Consider the following 27,905-nt stretch of genomic DNA (forward strand, 5'->3'; position numbering starts at 1 on the left):
CTAGCAATTAAATTTTTTATTGAAACACAATTAAGGCAAGAATCTTTTTTTAATTAGGATTTGGCTACACAGACATCTGGGAAACAATAGTTGTTCATTTTTCCCCACCTGTGGGACAGAAAATTAATGATGACATAAACCTTGTAAAACAGACTTAGCAAAAAACAGCTCTTTAAACATAGGACATTCATGGAAACAAAAAGTAATTTGTGACTTATCGGATCCTCAACCCATAATGCATCTGGAATTACCTGAACCACAACGGTTTACAATAAGCTTTTTCTGCAGCATAAATGGTATAGCAGCCTATTTGTGATACCTCCTAATAAATGGCCACAATAAGAAGGAAGTGTAATGCATTACCCAGCTACATCTATAGTAGTCCTTTATACAATGTGATACTAATGATTTCAAATATTCCTTTTTGTGCAAAATAAATGCACTACATTTCATTTGTCAGAGGTATTACTAGGGAATCTATGCCCTAATGTCTTCCTCAACTGTACTTTACTGTTTACTATTGTGCAAGCATCACTGCCAGTAGATTACTAAATGTAGTGGGACCAATCATTCTAGAACCAAGGGAGGCCTGCCAGCATAGTCCCAACACCCTTAGCAGGATTTGAAAGCAGTTCTGCATGGAGAATAAAAATATACCACAAAATAGAGACAACATAACCTAGGTGGAACCAAAAATGACCTATCCGAATAGGATCTTCCAATGTGCTTAAATTATCTGGCATCATTTAGTTGTCTTGCCACAGTTAGAATATCTTTGGCTCCTTTGCTTAGTAACAGATCTGCAAGATCAGTTCCCAAAGATTCTGCAGATGCCAGACTTTTCGAAGGGACACCAAGTGCTGTGATACCGACATGTTGGCCATCATCATTTGGTCCTTCCACTTCCTAGTGGACAAAAACAAAAGTGTGGATTAGTCAGTAGTCACACTAAACTAATGTGATTTGTGGCCTGTACGGCCTCATCGATGGCAGTATACATTGAGCTCTGTTAGCAACGCTGAGAACAAAGACAAGCTGAAGTGAACCTCCTTCCCAAAATTAGAATTGAAAACCATTTCATTATCGTAGCTGTAGTTTTTAACTCTTATACCAGGATGGTGGAGCTCTGGACCTAGCCAGAGAAAGAAGGGAGGGGATTTCATATTCAAGCAGAACTATTGGGTAAAGGAGTAGTATTACAAACAAAAGTCACATGCCAAATTTTTTTAAATAAATAAATGGCTTGGTGGTTAAGTACACCAACTATAATGTGCCAGAGAAGGCTTGGTAGTTTACTAGACTAACTAAAGTACACCAGTGTTTAAAAAAAATGTGGAAATAATTTTTCTGGTTCACAAGAACTACTAATTACATTCACAGGTAAATTCATATTATATACACCGGAATATTAAAGAACAATTTTCAGGTACTTATTAGTGATCCAAATATTTGCATCTAAGAATAATGTGCATCTCCCGTGTCATGGACAAGCCTGAGATTGGAAGTGCTGAGAATATACAATATTAAACATAACAACTCGTTCATACTTTAGACTGACTTGTATATTAGGATCAGTGGCCCTTTAAGAACTGTTTAGCCACTATCTCACCTCATTTGGGAACACTATACATCTCTGCATCGTCTCCTTCAGGCAGTCTGAACCATCAAGGCTGTAAACTGCTCCAGTGAGGTACAGCTGGGGAGAAGCAGTGGCTTGTTAATATATGTTTAAGTGGTATAAAGAAACTCAACATATTAAACAAGAAAGAAAAACATGAAATATTTATATGATACATTTCCAACAATTCTAAACAAACTATTACCTGAGAATCCTTGATAGTTGTACTCACAGCTACAGGTACACTGCAACCACCCTCCTAAGAAAAATAAAAGCAACATGAGGTATTTTTTTGTGTTCTATTCTATTACAGATGGTAGACTGATAATTTTCTATATTAGACCACTTCATAGTCACAAGCATAGGCATGAGCAGAAACAAATACAGGGGGTGCAGCTTTGGCACTTCCCCCTCCGCCGAGTCATGGACTACCCGCCCTCTCCTCCCACCTGGACACAGACTACTCAACTATGCGACCAGGTGAGTAGTGCATGTCCTGGAGGGAGGGGAGGACGGGGTAGTCTATCACCTGGCACAGGGGGAAGTGCCGAAGCGGAAACCCCTGTGCCGGCTTCTGCGCATGCCTATGGCCATTCTACTTTCAGGACCAGGCGGAATTTCTCATTTTTGTGATTGATCAGTAAAACGTAGAACAAAAATTTTTATCAGCACATTTTGTAACATATTCTACACAATATATACAGTATTTATTTTATAACCATTACATAAAGCAAGAATAGGTAAAAGCAGGAAAACTGCATTTTGGCAATATTCTTGCAAGTTACTTTCAATACAATTAGTTCGGCCACATCAATTCCCCCCCAAAACGTAACTGGTTGGTTGTTGAAGGACAGGTATACTATCAAGGTTTATTGGACTTAATGTAAGGTATGACCATGTAGACACAGGATCAAAAAGCTTCTCTTTATCAAATTAAAAGTACAAAAATCCTTATGATGAAAGGAAAAATGAATGGGTTGGCTGGGCTTCAGGAAACAGAAATCTGTGAGATGGGTGCCCATTAGCTTAGTGCCACATCCATCCTACATGACAGTCACACATTACTACAGAAGGTCATAAAACCCAGGCAAAGTGCCTCTGTCTTACACAATGGGTGATACCCTATTGATAAACTGGGAGAGACATGGATCATTGTTTTGTTATACATATTAGAAAAAAAGGCTGCTCTATTATATCCAACGACAACAAATGCTGGTGCTGATGACCTATTTAAAACAGAGGTAATAATGTCCCTTCCGTATGAACTTCCCATTCGCATGCACGAAGAGATCACAGACTAAAGGCATTGGGAGCATATCAGTACAATAAAGCATTTATAGGATTGGACCAGTGATCTCTTTGGGTGACACACTGAATTTCAGTGGAAGGAAGCACCCCTCATAAGTATAAATGTGCAGTTTATTTTCATCTCCACCCAAAACTAAAAGGGACATAAAAGGCTCCAATTCCTGGCCTCATTGCTAGACACAGCCTGCCATTCTCTGCAGGGTTGGTGCAAACAGGAATACAAAATCATAAAACAGGAATAAGGAGTGGTGCTACAGGAGCACATTTATAAACAGAAAGCTGCATAGAGGCACAGTTGTTGTTGTTAATAATAGTACTCTACGTTAAATCAGTTTCTATCAATCCAGCTGGGTGACAATTGGGGTGTAGACTGTGCCATCTGAGTAGTAAACACAAACTAGAATTGTCTAAAACTACTTCCCTCTACATCCCACAAGCGTCTAACATCCCACAGGAATTCAGTTCAACAAACAAAACTAGGAGGAAATGAAACTCCACACTCAAGGGATGTTCTTTGTTTCTAAAGCTGCGAGCTTGGTTGCATATACATTGAACCTATAAAGCTTAATAAAAGGTACGAAAGTGGGAACACTCTCAACAGCTGTTCCTCAGAAGGCACGTCGCACAACTCAGGAGGCCCTCATTGAACAGGATGAATGCGCCACTAGGTGATCAGCAACTTTTGTGGCCAGGTAACCTCTTATTAGCTTCGTAAACAACAAGATTGAGTGTCTTTCTTAGGGATGCCGATCTATCAACATAAATTCATAAAGCTCAAACTACCTCCAGCAAGGAACAAAGATTTGCACCCTGAAGAAATGCAGGAAGAACAATATCCTGGTTATGAGTTTATGTGGAAGAAGGAAACCACCTTTGGAAGAAAGGTTTTAGGCAACAATACCAAATCCTGATAGAAAATTAAATATGGCGACATACAGGATAACATTGCTAACTCTGAAACCCAAGAGGCAATAGTCATCAAAAATATCAGCTGTCATGAGAGATACTTGGAAGTCTCCCCTGTTCAAAGTCTCAAAAGGCAACTTTGTAAGGCAGAGAGTACCAAATGGTCCCAAGAAGGAACTGGTGGGTTATGTGGTGGCTGCACATGAATCACACCTTGAAGGAAGGGCTGGGCTTACGAAATATTGGCCAACTGGCGTTGAAAGAACAGAACAGGATGAAATTTGAACTTTATGGGAAGCCAGACGCACACCACCATGTAATACAACTCATCTGCCTTGGCACCAGATAACATATGCTCTATAGATCCTGTGATAATTCCTAGAAGAAACAGGCTTCCTACCCTTAATTATTGTGTGCATTACAGATTCCAAAATCCCTTTTGCTCGAAGGATCATGGCCTTAGCAGCCATATTGTTAAATCCCACAGAGTTAAGTCCTAATGTAAGAACAGTCCTTGGCTTAGGGTGGCCTGGCTAAGTGGGAAGAGGCCAAGGAGTTTACACTGGCAGACTGAGAACATCAGTGCACCAAGATCGTTGAGGCCAGCGCGGTACTAACAGTTACTCGGTCCATCTTGACCTTTTTGAGCACACGTTAGTGGTAGTGGTAGATGTACGCTAAGCATTAAAGCTGCAGAATCGACATGGAATCTACTATGACTGCCTGTGGATCTCAAGTTCTGGTCCCCTAGAGAAGTAGGTTGTAAAAAGTTTTAGCTGGAAGCCATTAGGTCCATCTCCAGCTGTTCCCAACAGTCAGTCAATCAACTGCAGGCATACCTCCAGGTGAAGAGATCATTCACCCGGATGTATCCTGTGAAGGCCGACAGAGCGTGATTTAAAGGTGGATGGTATTGCACAGCCGCAAGGAAGCGGAGGTGCAATACCGTTCAGAAAATATTTAAGTGCTGCAGGAGTCTATAGGAAGCCTGACAGCAACTGCGATCAGATGCAGTGTCCATAGATGCTGAATCAGATCCGGCTAGTCTGAATAAGCTTCAGCTTACTTAGGCTGGCAGCTTGCGAGGCCAGGAAATCTGCAACCACCAACGCAGACCCTGGCCTCGGCACTCCCCGAAAACAGGTGACACGCCACCCACTACGCCCCCCAAACGTCGCAGTAAGGCAATTATGCTGCGGCTTGGGGGAACTGCGAGCGATATTGCAAAACCCATTCTGCGTATGTGCAGACCCCAAACAATCGGATTTGCATGTAAACCATCGGGTTTATGTACTAATCTGAATCAGACCCATAGTCCATCTTCCATGCTGCAATTCAATGACGAAGCCCGCAGTAGAGGGGAAACGCGTTGGTAAGAGCACTATACACTACATTCATATATTGTAACTTTGAACTAAACATACAAAGAATTTAATTTATACAGTCAGGAAGACTTCTCCAGCTGTGTGAACAATTGTCGGAAGCTACCTTGCACCTGCTGACACCACTGAATCACACTCAATGTGAAACGGACACTAGGATTAAGATCAGAAAGAAGAACTCAAACCGGCGAGCATTTTCCAGTTAGTGACCACCTCACAGGAGAAAGTGGAGGATGACACCGGTTAACACAGGAGGATCGCAATCTATTGAACTACACCATACCAATAAGGACCAAACATTTCATATACACTACACCAGCAGAACACTGCTATCTTTATACTCTGTAGATGGGAGTATTCATTCAGCTCTCTAAGAACATACTGTAAATTAAACCTTACCAACTCTGAACGGACAGTATTCAGGGAGATCATAGATCATGGAGAATGGGATATTTCAGTTAATTAACTCCTGCAGAGACTTTTTTTCTCGCTCTCAGAACATATGTGAAAACCAATTTATATTGGCCTTTGTATCCGTATCCCAGTGCATTGGGAGAGTTATTTATGGTTATTGCATTACATACTGTATGTTGTTTTGTTTCATTCTATACGTCTGTTTATTTTTATGTGTTACAATATAATCTTACTACACATTTTCTTATAATAGATTGATTTGATCACTTTTACACACACCTGCAATTTTCATAGCGATTTAGGAGTAATCTACATGTAATATATGTTTAAATCTGTTGAGCTGAAGAGAATATTAATGCAAAAGTATAATTAAAAAAATAAAAACAATTACCTAAAAGAAGGGATAATGGGAAGCACTCTAAATGGCATGTTAACCTATATAACCTATACATTAAGAGCCCTTTATTTAAACACATGCTTTAGCACTTGGCTACTGTCCGAGAAATTATCTGAATATCTGACCATGAGCCCCGGTGATTAGGTATTGGGCTCCCATGTTTAACTGTATTCCTAGGATGTTTTTTTGTACCACAAATTACCAGGTTGACCGTGAATAAGCTCCTATATTTAAAAGCCAAAAGTAGTATGGAGGGGGGGGAATTGTACCACCTGAGCAAGCATTATTTATACATACATGGTGTCACTATACGAGATATTATATGCTAAAGCTGTATTCTTTTGCCCAATTTTCTAAAGACCAGATCTGCACAATGTTCCTCTAAATGACCACTGGTTTCATAACAGAACACATTTCCTGGGAATCGATATGGCTGCCACACTGAGCCAAGGACTGTCAGAGAGCCTAGTTTTAGTGTGGTAGGGTAAAGAGGACAAGCCGACTGCCAAAAACCAAATAGAAATACACGTCCTACTAAGCAGGACATAAATGGTCTTTCAGTGATCAGGAAAAGTGATAAAATATTTGGTGTTCCCTGTAGAAGCAGCTAGACTCACCAGTTTTCTCATGAATGCCCTTTCAGCTATGCAGCGTAACACACTTTCAGGGTCCTGTAAAGCACACACCATGTTCAAGATGTCCTGGTCTTTGGCCCTAACCTCCACAGCTAGTGCCCCCTGCAAAAACAAAAAGCAACCTACACATTAGGCCATAACGTGAGGTTATCTGAACACAGCATTCTATTTTAAGCACAATGCAACAGATGCTGTGCTTACAATAGATAGCCATCCTGAATATTATTCTAGAGGTTTATATTCAAAGAATGACATGATGTTAGAATAGAAAATATTAAGTTAGAGTCTGTGACTACTTACCTGTCCCACAGCATAGAGACATTCCTCAGGTGACAAGATCTAAGGAAGGGAAAACAAATTAAAAAGCTGAAACGAAGCATTATGTCCATTCTACAAACTTCTATTTCCTCCGATGTGCTCAGTCATTTCTGATTTATGGATAAAAGTACAATCTGGGAAGGAATTCCATGTATGTTCCACCACTTTTTTCGCTTTTTACATTTATTTCACTCAGTTATAAGTTTCTGTTCTCTTTTTGTAGCAATTAATCTAAAACATTTCTTACTTTTTTCAAAGCTACAAGAGTTGCAGTAAATACTTAAGCTGGAGTCGTTATCATGTGCGAACAGCAATTTGTTTGCACCTTCTTCCAAGCTTAAAGGGGCCTAGCCATTAGACGACTTTCTGAACGATCTGACCCAAACCTCCTGGTTCTGGTCTGATCATTCAAAAAGTCATCTAATGGATAGCCGGCAAGGACAAGCGATGCGCGTGCATGCTGGGTCCTTGTCGACTATCTGTGGAACATGCTCGTCAACTAGAAGACGATCGTCAGGTTCGCAGATAGGAGGTCATTCAAAGTCGGTCTCCTGAACTGAATGACGTTCAGTGAACGCCGTTCTGTGCGGGCACCGCACCTAGGCGACCTGAAGGACTGAACGCTAGTCGTTCAGTTTTTCAGGTCGCCTAATGGATAGGCCCCTTAAGAGTCCATAACGAGTCTTGATCTCACCTGGCCAATTCGTTTCTCCCAGCCCATGCGGTGCAGCCCAGCAGCAGCAAGAATTATGGCATTGAAATCTTCTTTTTCATCCAGTTTTTTCAAACGAGTATTTAAGTTACCCCGCTGAATAATACAATGTAAGGAGCAAACAAGCAGCTCTGCAAACATTGATTGAATTTGATGCACTATAAAATATAGACTGTGCACTGCACAACTAACTTCATTAATCCCAGATGAGACAACAGATTGCAAATGTGAAAAGAGTCATGTAAAAAGAACAAAAAGGACATCTTACAAATTGTGTTTTTACATATCAGCACTCACAAAAGTTGTAATTTTTAAAAAATCTTATTTCACGGTTTAGTTTATCCCTTTAGACGGTATAGTGACGAGATTGTTTTTTCAATGTAATTGTTTCTATATACGGAACTACAGACACATGGTGGTTTCATATAAATTAGGGATAATAATAATAAAGAACTATCATCTAGTCCTCAATAAACCCTACACTGTAATAAGTCTATGGTAAAAGGGAAAAATAAATCACAATAAAAGATTTAATTTGGCATTAATAACAAAAAGTATGCTAGTATGAAGAAGCCAGGGGCTAAGCTGACTAAGCGGCCCCTTTAAATACATGAAAAATTGCGAAAAGTGCCACCCAGTCAATCTAGCCCCGGTTACGAGAGTGCACCCCCCATGATTCAGCAGCTATCAGAACCAACTTACCCAGCAATAATATGAAGTAAATTATTTTCTGTTTCATTCATCTGTATCATGCTCTTATTTAAAGAATTTTGTCCTACTGCTCCTTACAGCACTCTCTCAGTTCATTAACATTTGCAGCATTTATTTATGGACAGCTCTCTAAAAATCCCATCACAGCATCTCAATGGGTTCTGGAGTTTGACTTTGTAAAATCTTGATACTTTTCTTTTTCAGTTGTAAATTTGCTCGGTGTCGAGCATTATTCCTCTCTTGCATGATCCAATTGCTGCCAAGCTTTAGTTGTAGAATATCCTCCCATTAAAGTCATCATATATACGGTTCCATTCTGAAACTTTACAGTGATGACAGAGGCCCTCTTTGATGGAGCATCTGGTTCTCTGAAATTTCTCAGCACATTGTGCAATTTAAATTTTGGATGTATTGGCTGGCATACCTACTCCTGGGGAGATTGGCTATTGCCTTCTGTGTTCTTCATTTGTATATAATTCTGCTCACTGTAGAGTGATTGTCTTCCAATTAATTTGATGACTTAGAACTGCTTACAGACAGATGTGCAGCAACATTTTCCTCTATTAGATCATTGCAGGTCTTTTCTCCGTGGCATGGGATTAGCACAGATCTGACTGCTGTAAACCAAACCGACAATGGCTCTCTCCTGATGATCAAATAGTGAACTGCACGTAAATAGAAGAACCTGCTGAAAAAATACCTTCTACACTTGATATGGAATTTACTTTATGTTGGCTTATTTATAGCTGAATTAAACAATGACAATGTAAAAATCAATTAAGTGTTTTTTTTTGTTTTTTTTTAATAAAGTTTAGGTGAGGATGGATAAGTAGGTTCTTACAGGTAAAATACAGATTTTTCAGAGGCTGCAACTGTATATCCTGTCCAGTACAATAACAACTGCTATACTATATGCAAATTAATGAATACAGATCAAAGAAAGCACAGTTTGTGAAACTAGAAAAAACAAATCAAAACATATTACAACCCCCTGCGAATAGCACTGTGAAACATTGCCTAGTAAAAACAAACAGAAACCGTGGTAAATCTCAATAAAACATATACATACACACAATTAAAATGTGTCACTTATTAGGTGTGGAAACTGCATAAAAGAATAAAAATATTTTCCTAAATAACATAAGCAATTAAAACTTTTTACAGGCTCTCTGTAGCGAATATTAAGTATATATGGGGGGAGATCTTTGCTGCTGTCCCCAGTTTTCTATTACAAAAGCAGCCCCCATGGGGCTTTCCAGAATATGACCCAGAATGCCTGAACTTGACCTATATATACACACACACACACACACACACACACACACACACACACACACACGTCATCTTCAGATGGTGTTAGACATTGTAGTCTATGGGTTACATTACACCATATTTTCCAGAATAATCACTCCCTGGTACTGTGCGCTCACACGAGTGGTCTGAAGACTGCGTATGCACAATGGAGCAGGCCGAGGTCCAAACATGGAAGTAAAGAGAATGTATTAGAGATTAGTTTACTTCCTACACATCGCACACAAAGGATTCTATCGGAGCATGCGTATTTTGTTACATTCGGGTGAAACTTAAATTTCCTATTGCTGCAATGTGGTGATGAGGAATTATAATTATCAGGTCAAAGTCACAATAATTGGTAAATATGCCCCTGAATATACAAGTTATGTATTGTACAAATAAATATAAGACCACAACCACTAGAGTGTAACAGACTCAATTGATCTGTGAAATCCAACATGTTGGAAAATCTGATTGAACAATTCCAATCACTTTTTGGTTGCAATTTGCGATCTGTGAAGCTCATACAAGTCTACTATTACAGAAATCAGGCTGTGTGTGTGGCAGACACTATCACAGGTGCTCCAGCATTTAGACATTATCGGGGACTTTGTGATGTTACAAATGAATCAGATAGAAGGATACATAGTAATCTAGATTCCTGTTTATTTATCTAAAAACAATAGGATAGTCCAATACTAGAATCCATGGTGCGATTTATTCAATAAAAAACAAACATTATATATATGTATATATATATATTTATTTAATAAAATACACATATGTAATACATCATAAAAAAACAGAACACATTTATGTATGCCTAAAATCAATTTTATATATATATATATATATATAAATAATTGATTTATTGATTTTAGGCATACATAAATGTGTGTTCTGTTTTTTTATGATGTATTACATATGTGTATTTTATTAAATGGTACATTTAGTGCAACCAGCGCGGCAATGTGTTATTAGTGTTTTCATAAAATTGGATACAGTTTAGACTGTAATCACCCATGCACCAGTCAGAATATTTGCAACATATTGAATAATTGAACATACTGTTGTGTAAATTAATTGCATGTTTAAATTTGTTAGTAGCATGTTGCCTTCCTTCACGTGACAAGGATACAATATCTTTGAACTGTAAATGAGGGTATCTTCTCTTTAGCTGGGCAGCTCTACGAAGGGAACTTGTTCCGATTACACTAGAACAACAAAACAAAAACAAAAAATTTGCACAGATGTTATGATCTTACATTGCAATTTAAAGCCCAATGTTTTCTCATATGGTACAGGATGAGTCTCCCATATCCAAATTGCTTGGGACAAAGGGTATTTTGGATATTGGAATATTCCGGATTTTGGAATAATTGCATACCATATTGAAATGTCTTAGGAATAGGGCCCAAATCTAAACACAAATTGCATTTATGAATCATATACACCTTATACACACAGCCTGAAGGTAATTCTATATAATAGTTTCAATAATTTTGTGGCTCAAACAAAGTTTGTGTACATATATGATATTCATTTATGTTTCATATACACCTTATACACACAGCCTATAGGTAATTTTATACTTTTGTTTTTAATAATTGTGTGCCTTAGTAAAGTTTGTGTACATTGAACCATCAAAAGTTTCACTATCTCAGTCATGCTAAAAATATTCCGTATTTGGATATGGTAGACTCAACCTTATTATGGCTTAGCAGCTAAATCACTTCAAATAAGCACTTTCTAACAAAACAGGAAGCATTGATGCAAAGCATAATAACAATGTTGAAACATCACACAAGATTAGTTGATTTTTCCTTTCAAAAATTAACCAATTGTATAATTCCATGTTACAGCACAGAGAAGCATTTTGAATCAAAAAGGCACAAACATATGGAGTACATGTACAGTGAAGGATATGCATAGAAATATGAGTGTAATGTACTGCCTGCTAAGTCAGCCGGTATGTGGTCAGTGCTGTCAGTGTCACCATGACAATGCCGGGGCCAAGATCCAGACACGGTTCTAATGCTACGTACAGCATGTTTACCATGTGGATATTAGAACTTTAAACATGACAATTACCGGTATGTTTGAAGTTATAAGACCCGCACAGTTAAAATGCTCTAAGTAGCATTACACTCATATCGTTATTCCGGCGTCAGCAAAGTAACTGAGGACTTAGTAATAAACAAAATTTGATTACTTCCATGAGCTCAGTCCTTGTGATTTCTTCTTTAGCTTTGTGAAGCAATTTCCTTTTCTTAGGAATACATGTAAATATAAACAAATAATACTAACAGTGTAGTATTTAAATAATTGTGTAACACCAAAGTGAAAGGTATATGAAAAATTGTGTTCCAGTCCCAGAGAAATGTATCTAATATGTACACGTCTGTGTCATTACGCTTACATCATGTGAATAGGAAATAGGCCCAGCAAAGGGAAATCTTCAATACAGCACACCTGCAAATGTGATTACTCTTACATGTAAAGAAAATAGTACTGGCTCATCTCACATGTGTCTGCGTTTAAACGGTAAGATACCTATGCGTTTTTCTAACCATCCCAAACGGGGACTAGCTGTCACTCACTTTGTGAATCACAAGGCAATCACTTTGACGCATGTACAATAGGCAGAAAAAATTGCTCGTTCTGCGTAAAATTACACACATCTCTGAATCAGGCCCATAGTGACTGTAGACATAACGTGGGGTGCGTCTCTGAATCAGGCCCATAGTGACTGTAGACATATAGTGGGGTGCGTCTCTGGATCAGGCCCATAGTGACTGTAGACATAATGTGGGGTGCGTCTCTGGATCAGGCCCATAGTGACTGTAGACATAACGTGGGGTGCGTCTCTGGATCAGGCCCATAGTGACTGTAGACATAACGTGGGGTGCGTCTCTGAATCAGGCCCATAGTGACTGTAGACATAACGTGGGGTGCGTCTCTGGAACAGGCCCATAGTGACTGTAGACATAACGTGGGGTCGGTCTCTGAATCAGGCCCATAGTGACTGTAGACATAACGTGGGGTGCGTCTCTGGAACAGGCCCATAGTGACTGTAGACATAACGTGGGGTGCGCCTCTGGAACAGGCCCATAGTGACTGTAGACATAACGTGGGGTGCGTCTCTGGATCAGGCCCATAGTGACTGTAGACATAACGTGGGGTGCGTCTCTGGATCAGGCCCATAGTGACTGTAGACATAACGTGGGGTGCGTCTCTGGATCAGGCCCATAGTGACTGTAGACATAACGTGGGGTGCGTCTCTGGAACAGGCCCATAGTGACTGTAGACATAACGTGGGGTGCGCCTCTGGATCAGGCCCATAGTGACTGTAGACATAACGTGGGGTGCGTCTCTGGAACAGGCCCATAGTGACTGTAGATATAACGTGGGGTGCGTCTCTGGATCAGGCCCATAGTGACTGTAGACATAATGTGGGGTACATCTCTGGATCAGGCCCATAATCAAATACTGTGAAGAGTAGTGACCTGAAAGACCTTACCTATTCACAGGCAAACTTTTTAACGTATTCTCAACAGTGTTAGGATGGAAAACAACTGCGTCGTATGGGTCTTCACGTCTGCAGAAAATGATAGGAAACAACTGGGATCACAATTTCTATAAAAACAGCAGGTGTCTCTCCTGACCTCACATAGGAGGCCTCTGAGGAAATCAGGCACTCACTTGCACACAGCTCCAACTGTGAAACCAGGAGGTAGGCAGGTTGGCAAATCTTTCAATGAATGAACAACAAGATCAACCCTGAAAGAGAACATAGATTGGAATGAAATACAGAGGCTCTCCATTCAGCTGACTCAGCAAAGGGGACATACTATTTACAGGCACGCTGGAATAGAGGTGGGCAATATAATATATGATCATACTAACAAAGTTTAAGCCCACTTGAATAATTTTATTACAACTTGGAGCCCTCTCACCACAACTTACTCATTTCTCTCTAGAGCATTCTCCAACTCCTTTGTAAATAGACTCTTTTCTCCTATCTGTAGGGAAGTAGGAAGAAAACTACACATTGGTTCTAATTCTCAGTTCAACAATGACTCAACTCATGAATAAAATGGACGGACAGCAATACTTCAAACACTCAGAGGAATAGTAGTACTAGTCACATACAATACATATCACACAACTATATTAAAATGGTTCCATTCCCCAATAAGTCACAAGTAAATCTGTGTGGGAAGCATTCTAACCTTAGACAGAGCAGTGTCCAGAATTTTATCTCCTGTTGTAGACATGGCAACTAGAAAGGCAAGGTGAGAGGTGTCAGTCACATTTGCAGACACAAAAAAAATGGAGGTGGGCAAGGTGGGGGGAGAAGAGAGTAGATGAAAGTAAGGCAGGGGGAAGGGGAGAGGGAGAAAGTAAGAGCAATAAAATAATATTTTTATAGCAGAACCGTTAAAAAAAAAGTGTTAATGTGACTGTACTATAACCTCAGCTATGACAATATCAAGCTTGGCATCTTACCAATATCAAATTTGGCATCAGGGAACCTATGTTTCAACATTTCCACCACGCTGTCTGTCTGGATGCGCGCCAGCTGTAGGGAGAGGTTTAACAAGTACATTTACCAAACTGACAGAGCAATCAAAAGAGTTATTTTTACATTTAATTACATTTTTTTCTCTAAATTTTATAAATTGGAGACTGGTTTGAGGAATACTTTTTAGATATAGCAGCGACACCAATTCTTCTAAACTATGCAAGGTCCGTATTTATGCAGGGCAAATGCTTGTGCAAGTTCTATAATGTTACTGGATAACTGAACGCCACTTCATCTTCTCCGGGATTACAATATAAACATTCAGATTAAAAAACAAAACAAAATAGGAATAGGCTCACCTGGCTTTTCCTGGTACCAACTCTGATGATGCCTCCTTTCTGCCCTGCTCCATCCTGCGGGATAGAAATACACACATAACCCCCACACTTAGATACAGGTCCTCAGAATAGTGTGTGACGTTCTGATGGTACATCACCCCTATAACATGAGACACTTGAGATCCTTTTAATATCATCCAATGGTTTGAAAAGATAATTCAATTAACAGGGACAGCCACATTATTCTGTCATTATAAAAATCCCATTGCTTTTTAATCACTGCTAAAGACCAAATATATTTTTCTAATTAAATAACTGAATAAACTAACATCCCAACTATGTCCCTTCTTTATTTTTTTTATCCAGTAAAATCATTGAATTAAATATAGTATATAGTGGCAAAGGAACGCTTATCCAGAGATACAGTTCATTAAATAATAATAATTATTAAATGATTACTGACGATGGGTTATTCGGTCACACAGACAGTCCCGATCACCTAATGTTGTTATTTCCTGCAGTTAGTATGAGGGGCAGTGTTAAACAATGTGATGGAGGAGACACATGCCAGCGAGTGTCGAAAGAGGAGTCACTAAATGGGACTTTAGGCATAGTGCACTAAAGTAATATAATAACCGTTCTGAAGAACCTTAAATCCCGAGCATTCCAGATACTTCCAATGCCTGCTGTCCAACCACTACCTGCTACCCCCAACACTTCTGATTTTATTTTAAAATATCAAACATTATGTTGCATATTGTTATTATATGAAAGACACAGTAAAATAAACATACAAGGTAGAATATAAAGTAGGATATACATGTAATACTTTAACATAAATACCATCTTTTACCTTTGTTTTCCAGTTGTCCATGGCTAACAATTGCACTGTCTCACACGTGTGTAGCCTCTCTCATAAGCTGTAGTTGTTACAGTGACAGTTTATAGAATTTCACTAGGACACTATGGACACACTGATAAGTTGAATGGCCAGGGGGTGGGGGTAGATAGTATTCTGGGACCTCGCCCCTCAAAATAATTCAACATGGATGCTCAAAGTATGTTATCAGTGGTGCTCAGACTAGACTTTCTTTTACCAAAACCATATGAATGACAGAGACCCTGTTATCTGTGCTCATAAGGGAAACACCCCTCAGAGTGCTGAGCTTCCAAAATGAATGCCACCATCTCTATTAAGAAAGACATGCATATCAGTCACTATTGCTGAAAGTAGACAAAATGGATAACACACTAAAGAATATGTTAGAGTAGGCCAGTTTAATGCCTGCATTTCTGCGTAGTCACTAGTCACCCTATTATTTATTAGATTCAGATTTTTTGCATGTGCCTGCTAAGCAAAGAAACATGTGGTTGCCACAGTAACATGTTCTCAATGCCAGTCACATGTGCTGCAAGTGTGCATGATGTCTAAATGTTCTAATAACTCAGATATAGTAGATACCATAGGAATGTTTCCGCAGAAGCAGCACACATATGCATTAAAATGGGAAAAGTTTATCCATTATTCAGCATGTTCTGTTAGTAATGAGGAACAAGATAGAGGGGAGGCAGATCTGCATATACAGCCATGGCCAAAAGTTTTGAGAGTGACACAAGTATTGGTTTTCACAAAGTTTGCTGCTTCAGTGTTTTTAGACCTTTTTGTCAGATGTTACTATGGTATACTGAAGTAAAATTACAAGCATTTCATAAGTGTCAAAGAGGGGTATTCAATATGAAAAGGTTAACTTCCCTGGCGAAGTTAACATTTCATATCGGAGTCTTTTTCTGCGTAAAGGTATGGCGCGCGCTCCCGCTTATCCCCGTATTCAATATCAAATTAACGAAAACGGGAAACTCCGAAGTTGGATTTGCGTAAAGTTACGAGTTTTTCCTTAAAATAATTGTAAGACCCCCCTAAAGTTGTAAAAACATGGGGGAACACTATGGGTACCCCCGTTTTAGCCTTTAATTGAAAGTCGGGGATTTAAATAGCCACAGCAGGTGCTTTTTTCCCCGACATTGAAGAAGTGATGCAGAAGAGCACTTGTTATTTTTTTCGTTTTTTTAAGTGGTCCCATCAAATTTGGGGTACATGAAAATGGGTACTAGCATATTTTGGTGTCCCTAAAGTATTTTTTTTTTAAATTCTGCATTTGTGCACCTGCCGCTATAATTCTATTCTAGAAAACATCTGCCGCATACATGCAGAATAGCCCTGAACCTATTTCCCTATTGTTTAACAATTTTATTTTTTTTTGCACCCCAATTTTTACATACATTTTTTGGGGTGTCCCTATTTTTTTTTTAAACTTTTTTTGACACAGTTCTTTTTTAAATGTCAATCTCAGGGGTGCAGGCTATTTTTTTTAAGCCTGCACCCCTAAACCCCAATTCTGCACTTTTTTTCGACACCTATTCAATGGTGAAAAGTTATCACCGTTTTTTATCAAAGACTTGTCAAAACTGCGATAAGTCTTTGAAATTGAATAGGGTGTAAAAGTAAAACAAGTGATATTAACGCAAAAACGTTAAAAAGTGCGATATTAACGCAAAAAACGATGTTATCGCACCCATATTGAATACCCCTAAAAGTCTTTTATTAACAATTACTTTAAGTTTATGCAAAGAATCAAATATTTGCAGTGTTGACCCTTCTTTTTCAAAACCTCTGTAATTCGCCCTGGCATGCTGTCACTCAACTTCTGGGCCACATACTGACTGATGGCCGCCCATTCTTGCCTAGTCAATGCTTGGTGTTTGTCAGAATTTGTGGGTTTTTAAATATACTAATGATATTATGGTCATCTTTTTTTAAAATATACTATTGATATTATATATTTCTTATACTTATATCGCTTTTGGATATTGTTCTTAGTCATGTTTTTCCCCCATTTTTTTTTACATATTTTATTTATACTGTTGGATTCACAATCTCTCACCTCCGGGTTGAGGAGTGCTTCTATATTTATTTAATTATCATGTGGAGTTTATTGTATACTTTTTTTTGATGCATTTGAATATATATATATATATATATATATATATATATATATATATATATATATATTTTTTTTTTTTTTTAATTGATAGATGGTTACCTGGACAATGGAGATACCAAGTTCTCCCCGACATTGGGAGTGCGTAAGATTACGAAAAAAGTCACCTCCATGGTTACCAGGGCAACAGATAAACAATGTCCCGGCAGATATCGGAAGTGCGCCAGCTGATTTAGGATGTCACTTCCGGAAACGCTGATATACGACGGCAACACATCTCCATATCTCCCTCTCTTCCTGTGGACACAAACACACCGGCCACCATCGGAAATGCTTTGTATACACAGGTGATTGGTGGATGATGATGTCTGTTAAATTCATGCTTTGTGAAACGGAATGGAACTATTACTGATTGGTCCACAAGTATCCAGCATATTATGTCATTAGTTATGTGAAGACAGCAGCACATGGAAGGAAAATGTGTATAGTAATATTAAATGGTAAATAGCACCCATTGATATATGATATATACATCGGTAGGGGCTATATAGTTAATTAAGTCCTATACACAAATTGATGAAGATTGTTTAGGGTATTTAAGAAGGCTTTTCTGTGACTTGTCCCACACACCTTCAGGAAGACCCGCAGCAGCGGATCGAAAGGCGTTGGAACACGGGACTTTTTTACAACACACTTGGAGATATTTGCTGGAATTTCTTACTGTTAATGGATTGTGGACTTCCAGACCCCATTGATTCCATTTAAACAGGTCGATTTTATTCCTCAATGCCAATATCCATTTTTCTCTGTATATTTATATAGTATCGTATTTGTTTGACATATACTCCATTTTGTTCTTATTTGTATATGATAACCACATATGAGGACGGTTTTGTATAAGAATCAGGAAGGTGTGGAAAAGAAACCTTGATGAGTAGAGTTATACCACCCTGCATGTAAGTAGGGTACACATTCTATATTGCAGTGATTTTCAACCTTTTTTAACTCGCGGCACACTACACAAGATTTTAAAATTGCCAAGGCACACTATCCGGCGATGCGGTGTGCGCGGACTATGAAAAAACACACTACATTAGTTCCCACAGGAACAAAATACACTACATTGGCCCCCACAAGAATAAAAAACACACTACATTGGCCCCCACAAGAATAAAAAACACACTACATTGGCCCCCACAAGAATTAAACAATCCCATTGGCTGGCCTAATAGAAAAAAAAAAAAAACACATTGCTCCCCACAAAAAAAACAACCACCCAACATTGCGCCCCACAGAAAAAGAAACCTATGGCTGGCCCCACAGAAACAAAAAACAAAACAAAAACACATTGTTCCCCACTAAATAGGCAAATATATGGCTGGATAACATATGGCTGGTTCTCACTAAAAAAAATGACATGACTGGTTCCCACGAAAAAATAAACTATGGCTGGTACCCACGAAGAAGAATAAAAATGTCTGGTCCCCACAAAACCCACATTTCTTCCCCCCTTGTCACTCACACTGCAGCAGGATCGCGTGCGGGCGGGCTTCCAGGCAGGCTGCAGAGCCTGCCTGGACAGAGCGCGGGCTGGCTGATTGGCGCAGGGCGTTGGCTGGCAGAGCGGGCTGGAGGGCAGTGGACAACGCGGCGTGCGTGACCTGTGATGTCACGCCGCCACATCTTTGCAGGTCACTACCCGGTCGCACCTGAGTCTCCCAGAGGAGCTCAGCGGCCCGGGATGAAGTACAGTAAAATGTGCCTGGTGGCTCTGACAGCCCCGCGGCACACTTCACAACCAGCCACGGCACACTAGTGTGCCGCGGCACACCGGTTGAAAACCGCTGCTATATTGGTTTTCTTCCATTTCTATTCTTCTGACTTGTCTATCCTTGAAATAAGGGAGTGGAAAGGATAAAGATACCCCTATGTGAATATCCCCCACTTGCTACATTGTAAGTTGGGGTACGTTCTATTTTTCAAACCCCTTGGGAATCATTAAATAGAAAGGGATCTTCTGCAGTTGTCTCTTCATTAAGAACATTTTGTATCTATGTGTTTTTTTGGCATACATGCTGTGGAGTATATCAGGACGATCTGAATCCGTTATGAGGAAAAATTTGACCATGGTCGCATGTGATATGTCATTAAATTACCAAGTAAAGAACCACATAAAAGACTACACTATGGGCCAAATGTAATAGGGGTGAGAGTTTAGAAAATACGAGAGTTTAGCAGCAGCTCTCACATTGGTCAAGTTTTAATTTATATGTGTATAGGTTTGTTATATCCAGCGCCATCCTCTACCCAGGCCTTTCTTGTATTTATAGGTTTAATAAGAGTGTGGCGACACTCTCCTTTCTGTGTAGTGGATTGGAAGCAGGTGTTGCGCACCCCCTACAGAATTGCTTCTTCTGCATCTTTTGTTTGTCCACCCACCTCTTGAGGATTGACCACAAGTTCTCAAAGGGATTAAGGTCTGGGGAGTCATGGCCCCAAAATTTCAATGTTTTGTTCCCCGAGCCACTTGGTTATCACTTTTGCCTTATGGCAAGGTGCTCCATCATGTTGGAAAAGGCATTGTTCATAACCAAACTGTTCTTGGGTGGTTCAGAGAAGTTGCTCTTGGAGGATGTTTTGGTACCATTCTTCATACATGGCTGAGTTCTTCGGCAAAATTGTGAGTGAGCCCACTCCCTTGGCTGAGCAGCAACCTCACACATGAATGGTCTCAGGATGCCTTACTGTTGGCATGATACATGACTGATGGTAGCGCTCACCTTTCCTTCTCCGGACAAGCTGTTTTCCAGATGCCCCAAGCAATCTGAAAGGGGATTCATCAGAGAAAATGACTTTACCCCAGTTCTTAGCAGTCCATTCCCTGTACCTTTTGCAGAATATCAGTCGGTCCCTGATGTTTTTCCTGGAGAGAAGTGGCTTCTTTGCTGCCATTCTTTACACCAGGCCATCCTCCAAAAGTCTTCGCCTCACTGTGCTAGAAGATGCACTCACACCTGCCTGCTGCCATTCCTGAGCAAGCTCTGCACTGGTGGTGCCCCGATCCCGCAGCTGAATCAACTTTAGGAGACGGTCCTGGAACTTTCTGGACGTTCTTAAGCACCCTGAAGCCTTCTTCACAACTATTGAGCCTCTCACCTTGAAGTTCTTGATGATCCGATAAATGGTTGATTTAGGTGCAATATCCTTGCCTGTGAAGCCCTTTTTGTGCAAAGCAATGATGACTGCATGTGTTTCCTACAGGTAACAATGGTTAACAGAGGACGAACAATGACACCCTCCTTTTAAAGCTTCCAGTCTGTTATTCTAACTCAATCAGCATGACAGAGTGATCACCAGCCTTGTCCTCGTTAACGAGAGAATCACTGACATGATGTCAGTTGGTCCTTTTGTGGCAGGGCTGAAATGCAGTGAAAATGTTTTGGGATTAAGGGGGTCATTCAGACCCACTCGCGAGCGGCAGTACGCTCGCAAGTGGGTTGATGTTCCCCACTGCGCATGCGCACGACGGAGGGAGCTCCGTCATGCGCGAGACCTGGCGAGCGAAGGACTTTCCATCGCTCCGGGTCTCGCACCAAAGGGGGCGTGCTGTCGATGTTGATTGACAGCACGCCCCCTTTGGTGGGCGTGCCTGCCAGACTGAGGCGTTCACATGGGAACGCCTACCGTCTGAAGCCGGCCACACTGACATCACTAGTGATGTCAGTGGGAGTGATTTTGGCTCTGATAGAGCCAAAATCACTCCTGGGCTTGTGGTTGAGAAACCCGACCACAGGGTTTCACTCGCAAGTCCGATGGTCACGATGGTCAAGACCATCGCGACCATCTTGTTGGACGCTCGTATATGCTGTGGGTGGTGACCCACAGCTATACGAGCGTCCAGGAGGACGCTCCATTTTAATGGAGGAGGGCCCTGATTCAGAGCGAGCGCTCTGGTCAGAGCGTCCGGCTCTGAATCAGGGCCTAAGTTCATTGTCATGGCAAAGAGGGACTTTGCAATTAATTGCAATTCATCTGATCACTCTGCATGACATTCTGGAGTATATGCAAATTGCCATAATAAAAACTGAAGCAGCAGACTTTGTGAAAACCAATACTTGTGTCATTGGCCATGGCTGTAGATCTATTTTTCTGTGGAATAGCAGAAAAGGAGTTGGTTAGTGAGGAGGATGCGCCAGGAAATGGAACTCAAAGCTAATCTGGTTAAGAGGTCACCTCCTGCTTAAAATCCAAAAAGTGCCTCTGACCTCTTGACCACTGCCTCTGCATGATGAATTATACCCATTTGGAGCAGTCACGCTGCCATTTATAAAAAAAAAAAAAAAAAATCCTCAAATTGCTCATGGTTTAAAATGGGCATTTTCCCTAGACAGCTACCCTACTTAGCTGCACTAATTATAGTTACATCAACCTTTGGGAAGTGTTTGGGAACTAAAACAGGTTACTTGCAGATATGCGAGTAGCAGCATTTTGCAATGCTCTGCAGTCTGAAGCATCAGAGTACAGCATAGACCAGCTGTCCCATCTGAGTTAGAGAATATACTGAAGAACTTGTTCCTTATCTCTAATGCTGGCCATATATCTTGAGATAAAGCTCACCATCAGTTACACCAATTATCTGACTTTGCCATACACTGTAAGATAGTTTGTCTGTTTGTCTGATGGGGAGTACAGTATATCCACCGTCATATCCAAGCAGCAATTTAAGCATCTGTCAGGGATGCTGAAAGCTTTCTTATACCCAACAAAGTGATAATTGCTGTACAGTTGTGGACATAAAAGGTCCCCATACATCTACGACGGATCGTCGCAATGTAGCGATGGGATCGGAAATGCCAATCGACGGGCATCGATGCTCTGCTATGAGTCGCAGGATTGGTGAAATTCTACATGTTAAATTTCACCGATCTGCCAATCACGATCACTTTTTAATAGTGATTGGCTTATCTGTGAAATTCAACATGTTGGATTTCAGCGATCCTGCGATGCCGGGTTGCAGGATCGCTACATCACGCCGATCCGTCGCAGATGTATGGGGCCCTTAACACTGTGCACTTATCGGTCCGATTAGCCAATTATCAGCTGATCGGGACAATAATTGCAGTGTGTGGCTGCCTTGAGAAGGAGAAGATTGCTACATGCGCACAATTTAATGATGTGAAACTGCCAAGAATTTGCTTGTATACAGGAACATTTTGTTATAATTGTGTCTATTATGTGTCATTGTATGTCATTTCCTTGTGTCATGATCCCCTCCATGTAAAGCACTGCGTAATAAGTCAGCAGTTTATATGAATATATATTTTATATATATTTAAATTAAATATGGTCATTTAAAGAGGACATATTTGCTGGCTTTGCAGAGTAAAATATAATCCTATAAGAAGATTGATTTCACATGACAGAAGTCAATATACACTTCCTTCTTGTCAATGCTTTCCACGCAATTAAAATAAGCAGCCAGCAACTATCATCCAAGGTCACCGCAACAGCAGCTGTAATAGCTTCTGATTGGAAAGGTTTTCCTTTTGCTACACAACGGCTGTAACAATCTTCTATATCGGGGTGCCATATAAGGAAAATTACTTTAAACCCAGGGACACAATTTTCTTACAGCCTCCAAGCCATTAGGTAAAGGTTCTTTGCTGAGTAAAGGTCGAGTGATCTGTAGATGATTGTAGTTCATATACCCTGAACGACCATCATCATCCAGGCAGCCGCGGGTCCCGCTGGCCAGGAGTCTACCCCCCCTTCCCGCGGCTGCATGTGTACGACCGGTCGGCTGATCGCCCATACACACTTGCCGATGGTCAGATATATCTGTCCATCGCTTGTGCAGTACAATCGACGCGATATGTCTGACGTTGTTCACAGACATATCGCTGGTACACACTGGCCGACGGGCACCAGATATATTGTCTGATCAATTCATCGGCCAATATATCTGTCAGTGTGTACCCAGCTTAAATAATGTAAGAAATAAGGGGGGGGGGGTTTATCAAAGCTGGGAGAGAGATACAATTTTAAATAATAAATTACCAACCAATCAGCTCCTATCATTTTTTTTTAAACACAGCCTGCAATGTAAATTGGAAACTGATTGGTTAGTACTTTATCTCTCACAATTTTATCTCCCTCCCAGCTTAGATAAATTACCCCCTAAAACTAATATACAGTGCATCCGGAAAGTATTCACAGCGCTTCACTTTTTCCACATTTTGTTGTATTACAGCCTTATTCCAAAATGGAATAAATTCATTTTTGTCCTCAAAATTCAACACACTGACAACGTGTAAAAAGTTTTTTTGAGATTTTTGCAAATTTAATAAAAAAAAACCTTAGAAATCACATGTACATAAGTATTCACAGCCTTTGCTCAATACTTTGTTGATGCACCTGTGGCAGCAGTTACAGCCTCAAGTCTTTTTGAATATGATGCCACAAGCTTAGCACACCTATCTTTGGGCAGTTTTGCCCATTCCTCTTTGCAGCACCTGTCAAGCTCCATCAGGTTGGATGGGAAGAGTCGGTGAACAGCCATTTTCAGATCTATCCAGAGATGTTCAATCGGATTCAAGTCTGGGCTCTGGCTGGGAAGCCATTCCTTTGATATCTTGGCTGTATGCTTAGGGTCGATGTCCTGCTAAAAGATGAACCGTCGCCCCAGTCTGACGTCAAGAGCGCTCTGGAGCAGGTTTTCATCCAGGAGGTCTCTGTACATTGCTACATTCATCTTTCCCTCTATCCCGACTAGTCTCCCAGTTCCTGCCGCTGAAAAACATCCCCACAGCGTGATGCTGCCACCACCATGCTTGACTGTAGGGATGGTATTGGCCTGGTGATGAGCGGTGCCTGGTTTCCTCCAAACATAATGCCTGGCATTGACGCCAAAGAGTTCAATCTTTGTTTCATCAGACCAGAGAATTTTGTTTCTCATGTTCCAAGAGTCCTTCAGGTGCATTTTGGCAAACTCCAGGCGGGCTGCCATGTGCTTTTTATTAAGGAGTGGCTTCCGTCTGGCCACTCTACCATACAGGCCAGATTTGTGGATTGCTGCAGAGATGGTTGTCCTTCTGGAAGGTTCTCCTCTTTCCACAGAGGAATGCTGTAGCTCTGACAAAGTGACCATCAGGTTCTTGCTCACCTCCCCGACTAGGGCCATTCTCCCCCGATCGCTCAGTTTAGACGGCCGGCCAACTCTAGGAAGAGTCCTGGTGGTTTCGAACTTCTTCCATTTACGGATGATGGAGGCCAGTGTGCTCATTGGGACCTTCAAAGCAGCAGATATATTTCTGTACACTTCCCCAGATTTGTGTCTCGAGACAATCCTGTCTCGGAGGTCTACATACAATTCCTTGGACTTCATGCTTGGTCTGTGCTCTGACATGCACTGTCAAGTGTGGGTCCTTATATAGACAGGTGTATGCCTTTCAAAATCATGTAAAATCAACTGAATTTACCACAGGTGGACTTCAATTAAGCTGTAGGAATATCTCAAGGATTATCAGTGGAAACAGAATGCACCCGAGCTCAATTTTGAGCTTCATGGCAAAGGCTGTGATTACTTATGTACATGTAATTTCTTAGGTTTTTTTTTTATTTTTTTTATTAAATTTGCAAAAATCTCCAAAAAACTTTTCACACGTTGTCATTATGGGGTATTGTGTGTAGAATTTTGAGGACCAAAAATGAATTTATTCCATTTTGGAATAAGGCTGTAACATAACAAAATGTGGAAAAAGTGAAGCGCTGTGAATACTTTCCGGATGCACTGTAAATATCTTAATGATTTTAGATATCAAGGTCATAGACTGGGTCCTGAAAGCAACAGCCCAAATCCATAATATGACACACGTCTGTTCCCCTGATTCATAATACACTTCATAGCAGTGCCCCAAATTCATACTATGCCACAGGGCATCGTCCCCAATTCATAAGACACATATCAGTAAACCCAATTCAAAATATGCTAAGCAGCAGTGTCACTCGCTCATCCTATTTCATGAATTGAGATCTATGACCCTTCCCTGTAAAATATCAAGCTCCCTGAGAACAGGCACAGGAACAGGCTCAGCCTACAAGAAACAGATCAAGCATGAGGATCGAGGAATGCTGCATGTGACCATTACAGCCATCAGAGATGCAGTGGATTTGTGAACAAAGCATCCAAGGAATGTTTGTGTTCTAGATTAAGCCTAGGTACACATCTGACATATTACAGGAATGGTACACTATTTTGTTTGGAAAGCTGAAATGATCCACAGAACATCTGATATAGAGTACACACTACTTAATTATCATTCTAATCTGAGTGATAAATATCCCTAAAGATCATGTACACACTGCATTTGTGGCATGATATCTGCTAAACGGGACCAACCAACTGCGTGCAGCACTTCTGATACTGGGAGCAGGTCTGACTGCTTCTGAAACAATAGTCGGCCTCGGGTGCTGTATGCAATAATCGGACAAGGAAGCAGAGTATTGGCTGTTCAGCCCGATTATTGCAGTGTGTACCCAGCTTAAGTCCTTCAACTCCACCAAAACAACACAAAACTTCGTTTAGGATGGCCCTGAAGCTAGTATTCGCTTTGCAAAATAGTTTTCAGCAGGATAGAGATGTTAGCGTTCTAGCACCCTGCACCTGTCACAATCCTTGCAGTTCCTCTTTCCTGCCTGTGGTGTAACTATCTGCTCTGGTGCTTCTAGCACACTCTGGTCTGTAATATAGTTTGTTGCATCAGCTGAGTGTGCTAGAAGCACGAGAGCAGACAGCGACACCCCAGGCAGGAAAGAGGAACTGCACAGGTTGAGACAGGTGCAAGGTGCTAGAATGAACACTAGGGGTCGTATTCAATTAGAAGCGAAAAGTCCGCTTCCGCGATACTTTTTCGACGATGATGTCATTTTCGCCAATTTCATTTATCCCCCGTATTCAATTTCTGCATCTTTTCAACGGTGTGATAACACAATACAATGTAATAGGCGAAAAAGTATTGCCTATGAATACCCGGCGGAAAAAGTGCAGAATTGGGGCTTTGGAGTGCAATGTTTCGGGAACCAGCCTGCACCCTTTGGACATCCCCCCAGACACTAACTGCGTCAGAAAACGGGAAAAAAAAAAACAACAAAAAAAAAACTAGCAAAATAGCCTTTGGGGGTGTCTGGAAGTATGGGGGAGGCGTATTTTTGATTGCAGGTGCTTGCTGAAGGTCCGTTTTTGGCGCTTTTTAATACTATGCTTTAGCAACTTTAAAATATGGTTGCATCCATTTTCATGTACCCCAAATTTGATGGGAATACTTATCTCCCCCCAAAAAAGTAGCAAAACGCTATTCTTCACCACTTGCTGAAAGATGCTAAATAGCACCTATTCAGACCATTTAAAAACCCCAAATACCTTTTACCAGGGCTATTCGGGGGTACCCATAGTAGCGTTCCCGCTAGGCTGTTTTAGCGGGGCACCGCGCCCTGCCCTCCTTCTGGAGCACCCTGCCCTCCTTCTGAAGGGCAAAAAGCGCCCTACCCTCACTGCCCCGCTAAGACAGCCTGCGGGTGCAGTCTTCACCCGCGGGTCGCAGTGTCCCGCGTGTGGGGAAATGTGCGGTGACCCAGTCAGCGCCTGGCATCTATTCTGCCTGTCAGCAGCGCTTGGGGGATGCCCGGCGTGTCTGTAAGTGCCGGGCACGCCCCCAAGAGTATCGAAAACGGGATGCGTCTTATAGCCATGCCCCCATTTCAATGACCACGCCCCCTTTTCAGGTGCGCACATGGAGGTTCAGCATGTTTGCAGATGATTGATGTGCCTACCCTGAACGACTTAGATGAGATGAACGACTTAGATGAGATGATAGATGAGCACTATCAGCTTCTACCTGTCTGTATCTATCTATATACACATATATACATACATATACGGCACACTGACAGACAGCTAAGTGCATGTAACTGAAATGTTGGAAAATACTGTGCCCCTGGCACTCAGGGGATGACTTTAGTTCTGCTCGTTCTGATGACATATCACAATAGCATTTTTTTGAAGTGTGTGACAAGAGCAACTACCAATCACAAGACAGCTGCACAGCACTGCAACCAATCACAGGACAGCTGCACACCGCTGCAACCAATCATCGCTTCACAAACGGTTATTACAACTAACTTACCATGTTCACTGCTAAAGGCTACTAGCAGGGTTTGCCGTGTTCTGTACCAGCAAGACACGGGACGGAGGAACGAACCGGCATAATATTCTATCCCGGTAACAGCGGGTCACCTTAGCCTAATGCTGCCTGCGGTGGCTGCCATCTTGCTGTACGTCTTTTCCGTTCCGA

General features: G+C 41.0%; 1 protein-coding gene across 1 annotated transcript; it reads right to left on the reverse strand.

Annotated features, from left to right (window-relative positions):
* HMBS (hydroxymethylbilane synthase) lies at window positions 1–27,905 on the reverse strand. The gene is made up of 14 exons (XM_088444585.1): window positions 27,738–27,905; window positions 14,579–14,632; window positions 14,204–14,276; window positions 13,927–13,976; window positions 13,661–13,716; window positions 13,397–13,474; window positions 13,215–13,292; window positions 10,833–10,908; window positions 7,673–7,786; window positions 6,961–6,999; window positions 6,643–6,762; window positions 1,824–1,877; window positions 1,610–1,696; window positions 1–906 (listed from the first exon to the last, which is right to left on the reverse strand). Exons 1-14 carry the CDS (start codon window positions 27,738–27,740, stop codon window positions 733–735), a joined length of 1,056 nt encoding a protein of 351 aa, XP_088300711.1. The 5' UTR covers window positions 27,741–27,905; the 3' UTR covers window positions 1–732.

Source organism: Taudactylus pleione, unplaced genomic scaffold (genome assembly GCF_031769625.1).
Source record: "Taudactylus pleione unplaced genomic scaffold, aTauple2 ptg000366l, whole genome shotgun sequence".
NCBI classification, from domain to species: domain Eukaryota; kingdom Metazoa; phylum Chordata; class Amphibia; order Anura; family Myobatrachidae; genus Taudactylus; species Taudactylus pleione.

What these genes read in the sequence shown, in the direction of transcription:
- HMBS (XM_088444585.1), bottom strand. An exon ending in TGATGCCAAATTTGATATTG is followed by an intron (nt 13,977 to 14,203) that starts GTAAGATGCCAA and finishes TTGCCTTTCTAG; the next exon opens with TTGCCATGTCTACAACAGGA. An exon ending in ACAGTTGGAGCTGTGTGCAA is followed by an intron (nt 13,293 to 13,396) that starts GTGAGTGCCTGA and finishes CATTTTCTGCAG; the next exon opens with ACGTGAAGACCCATACGACG.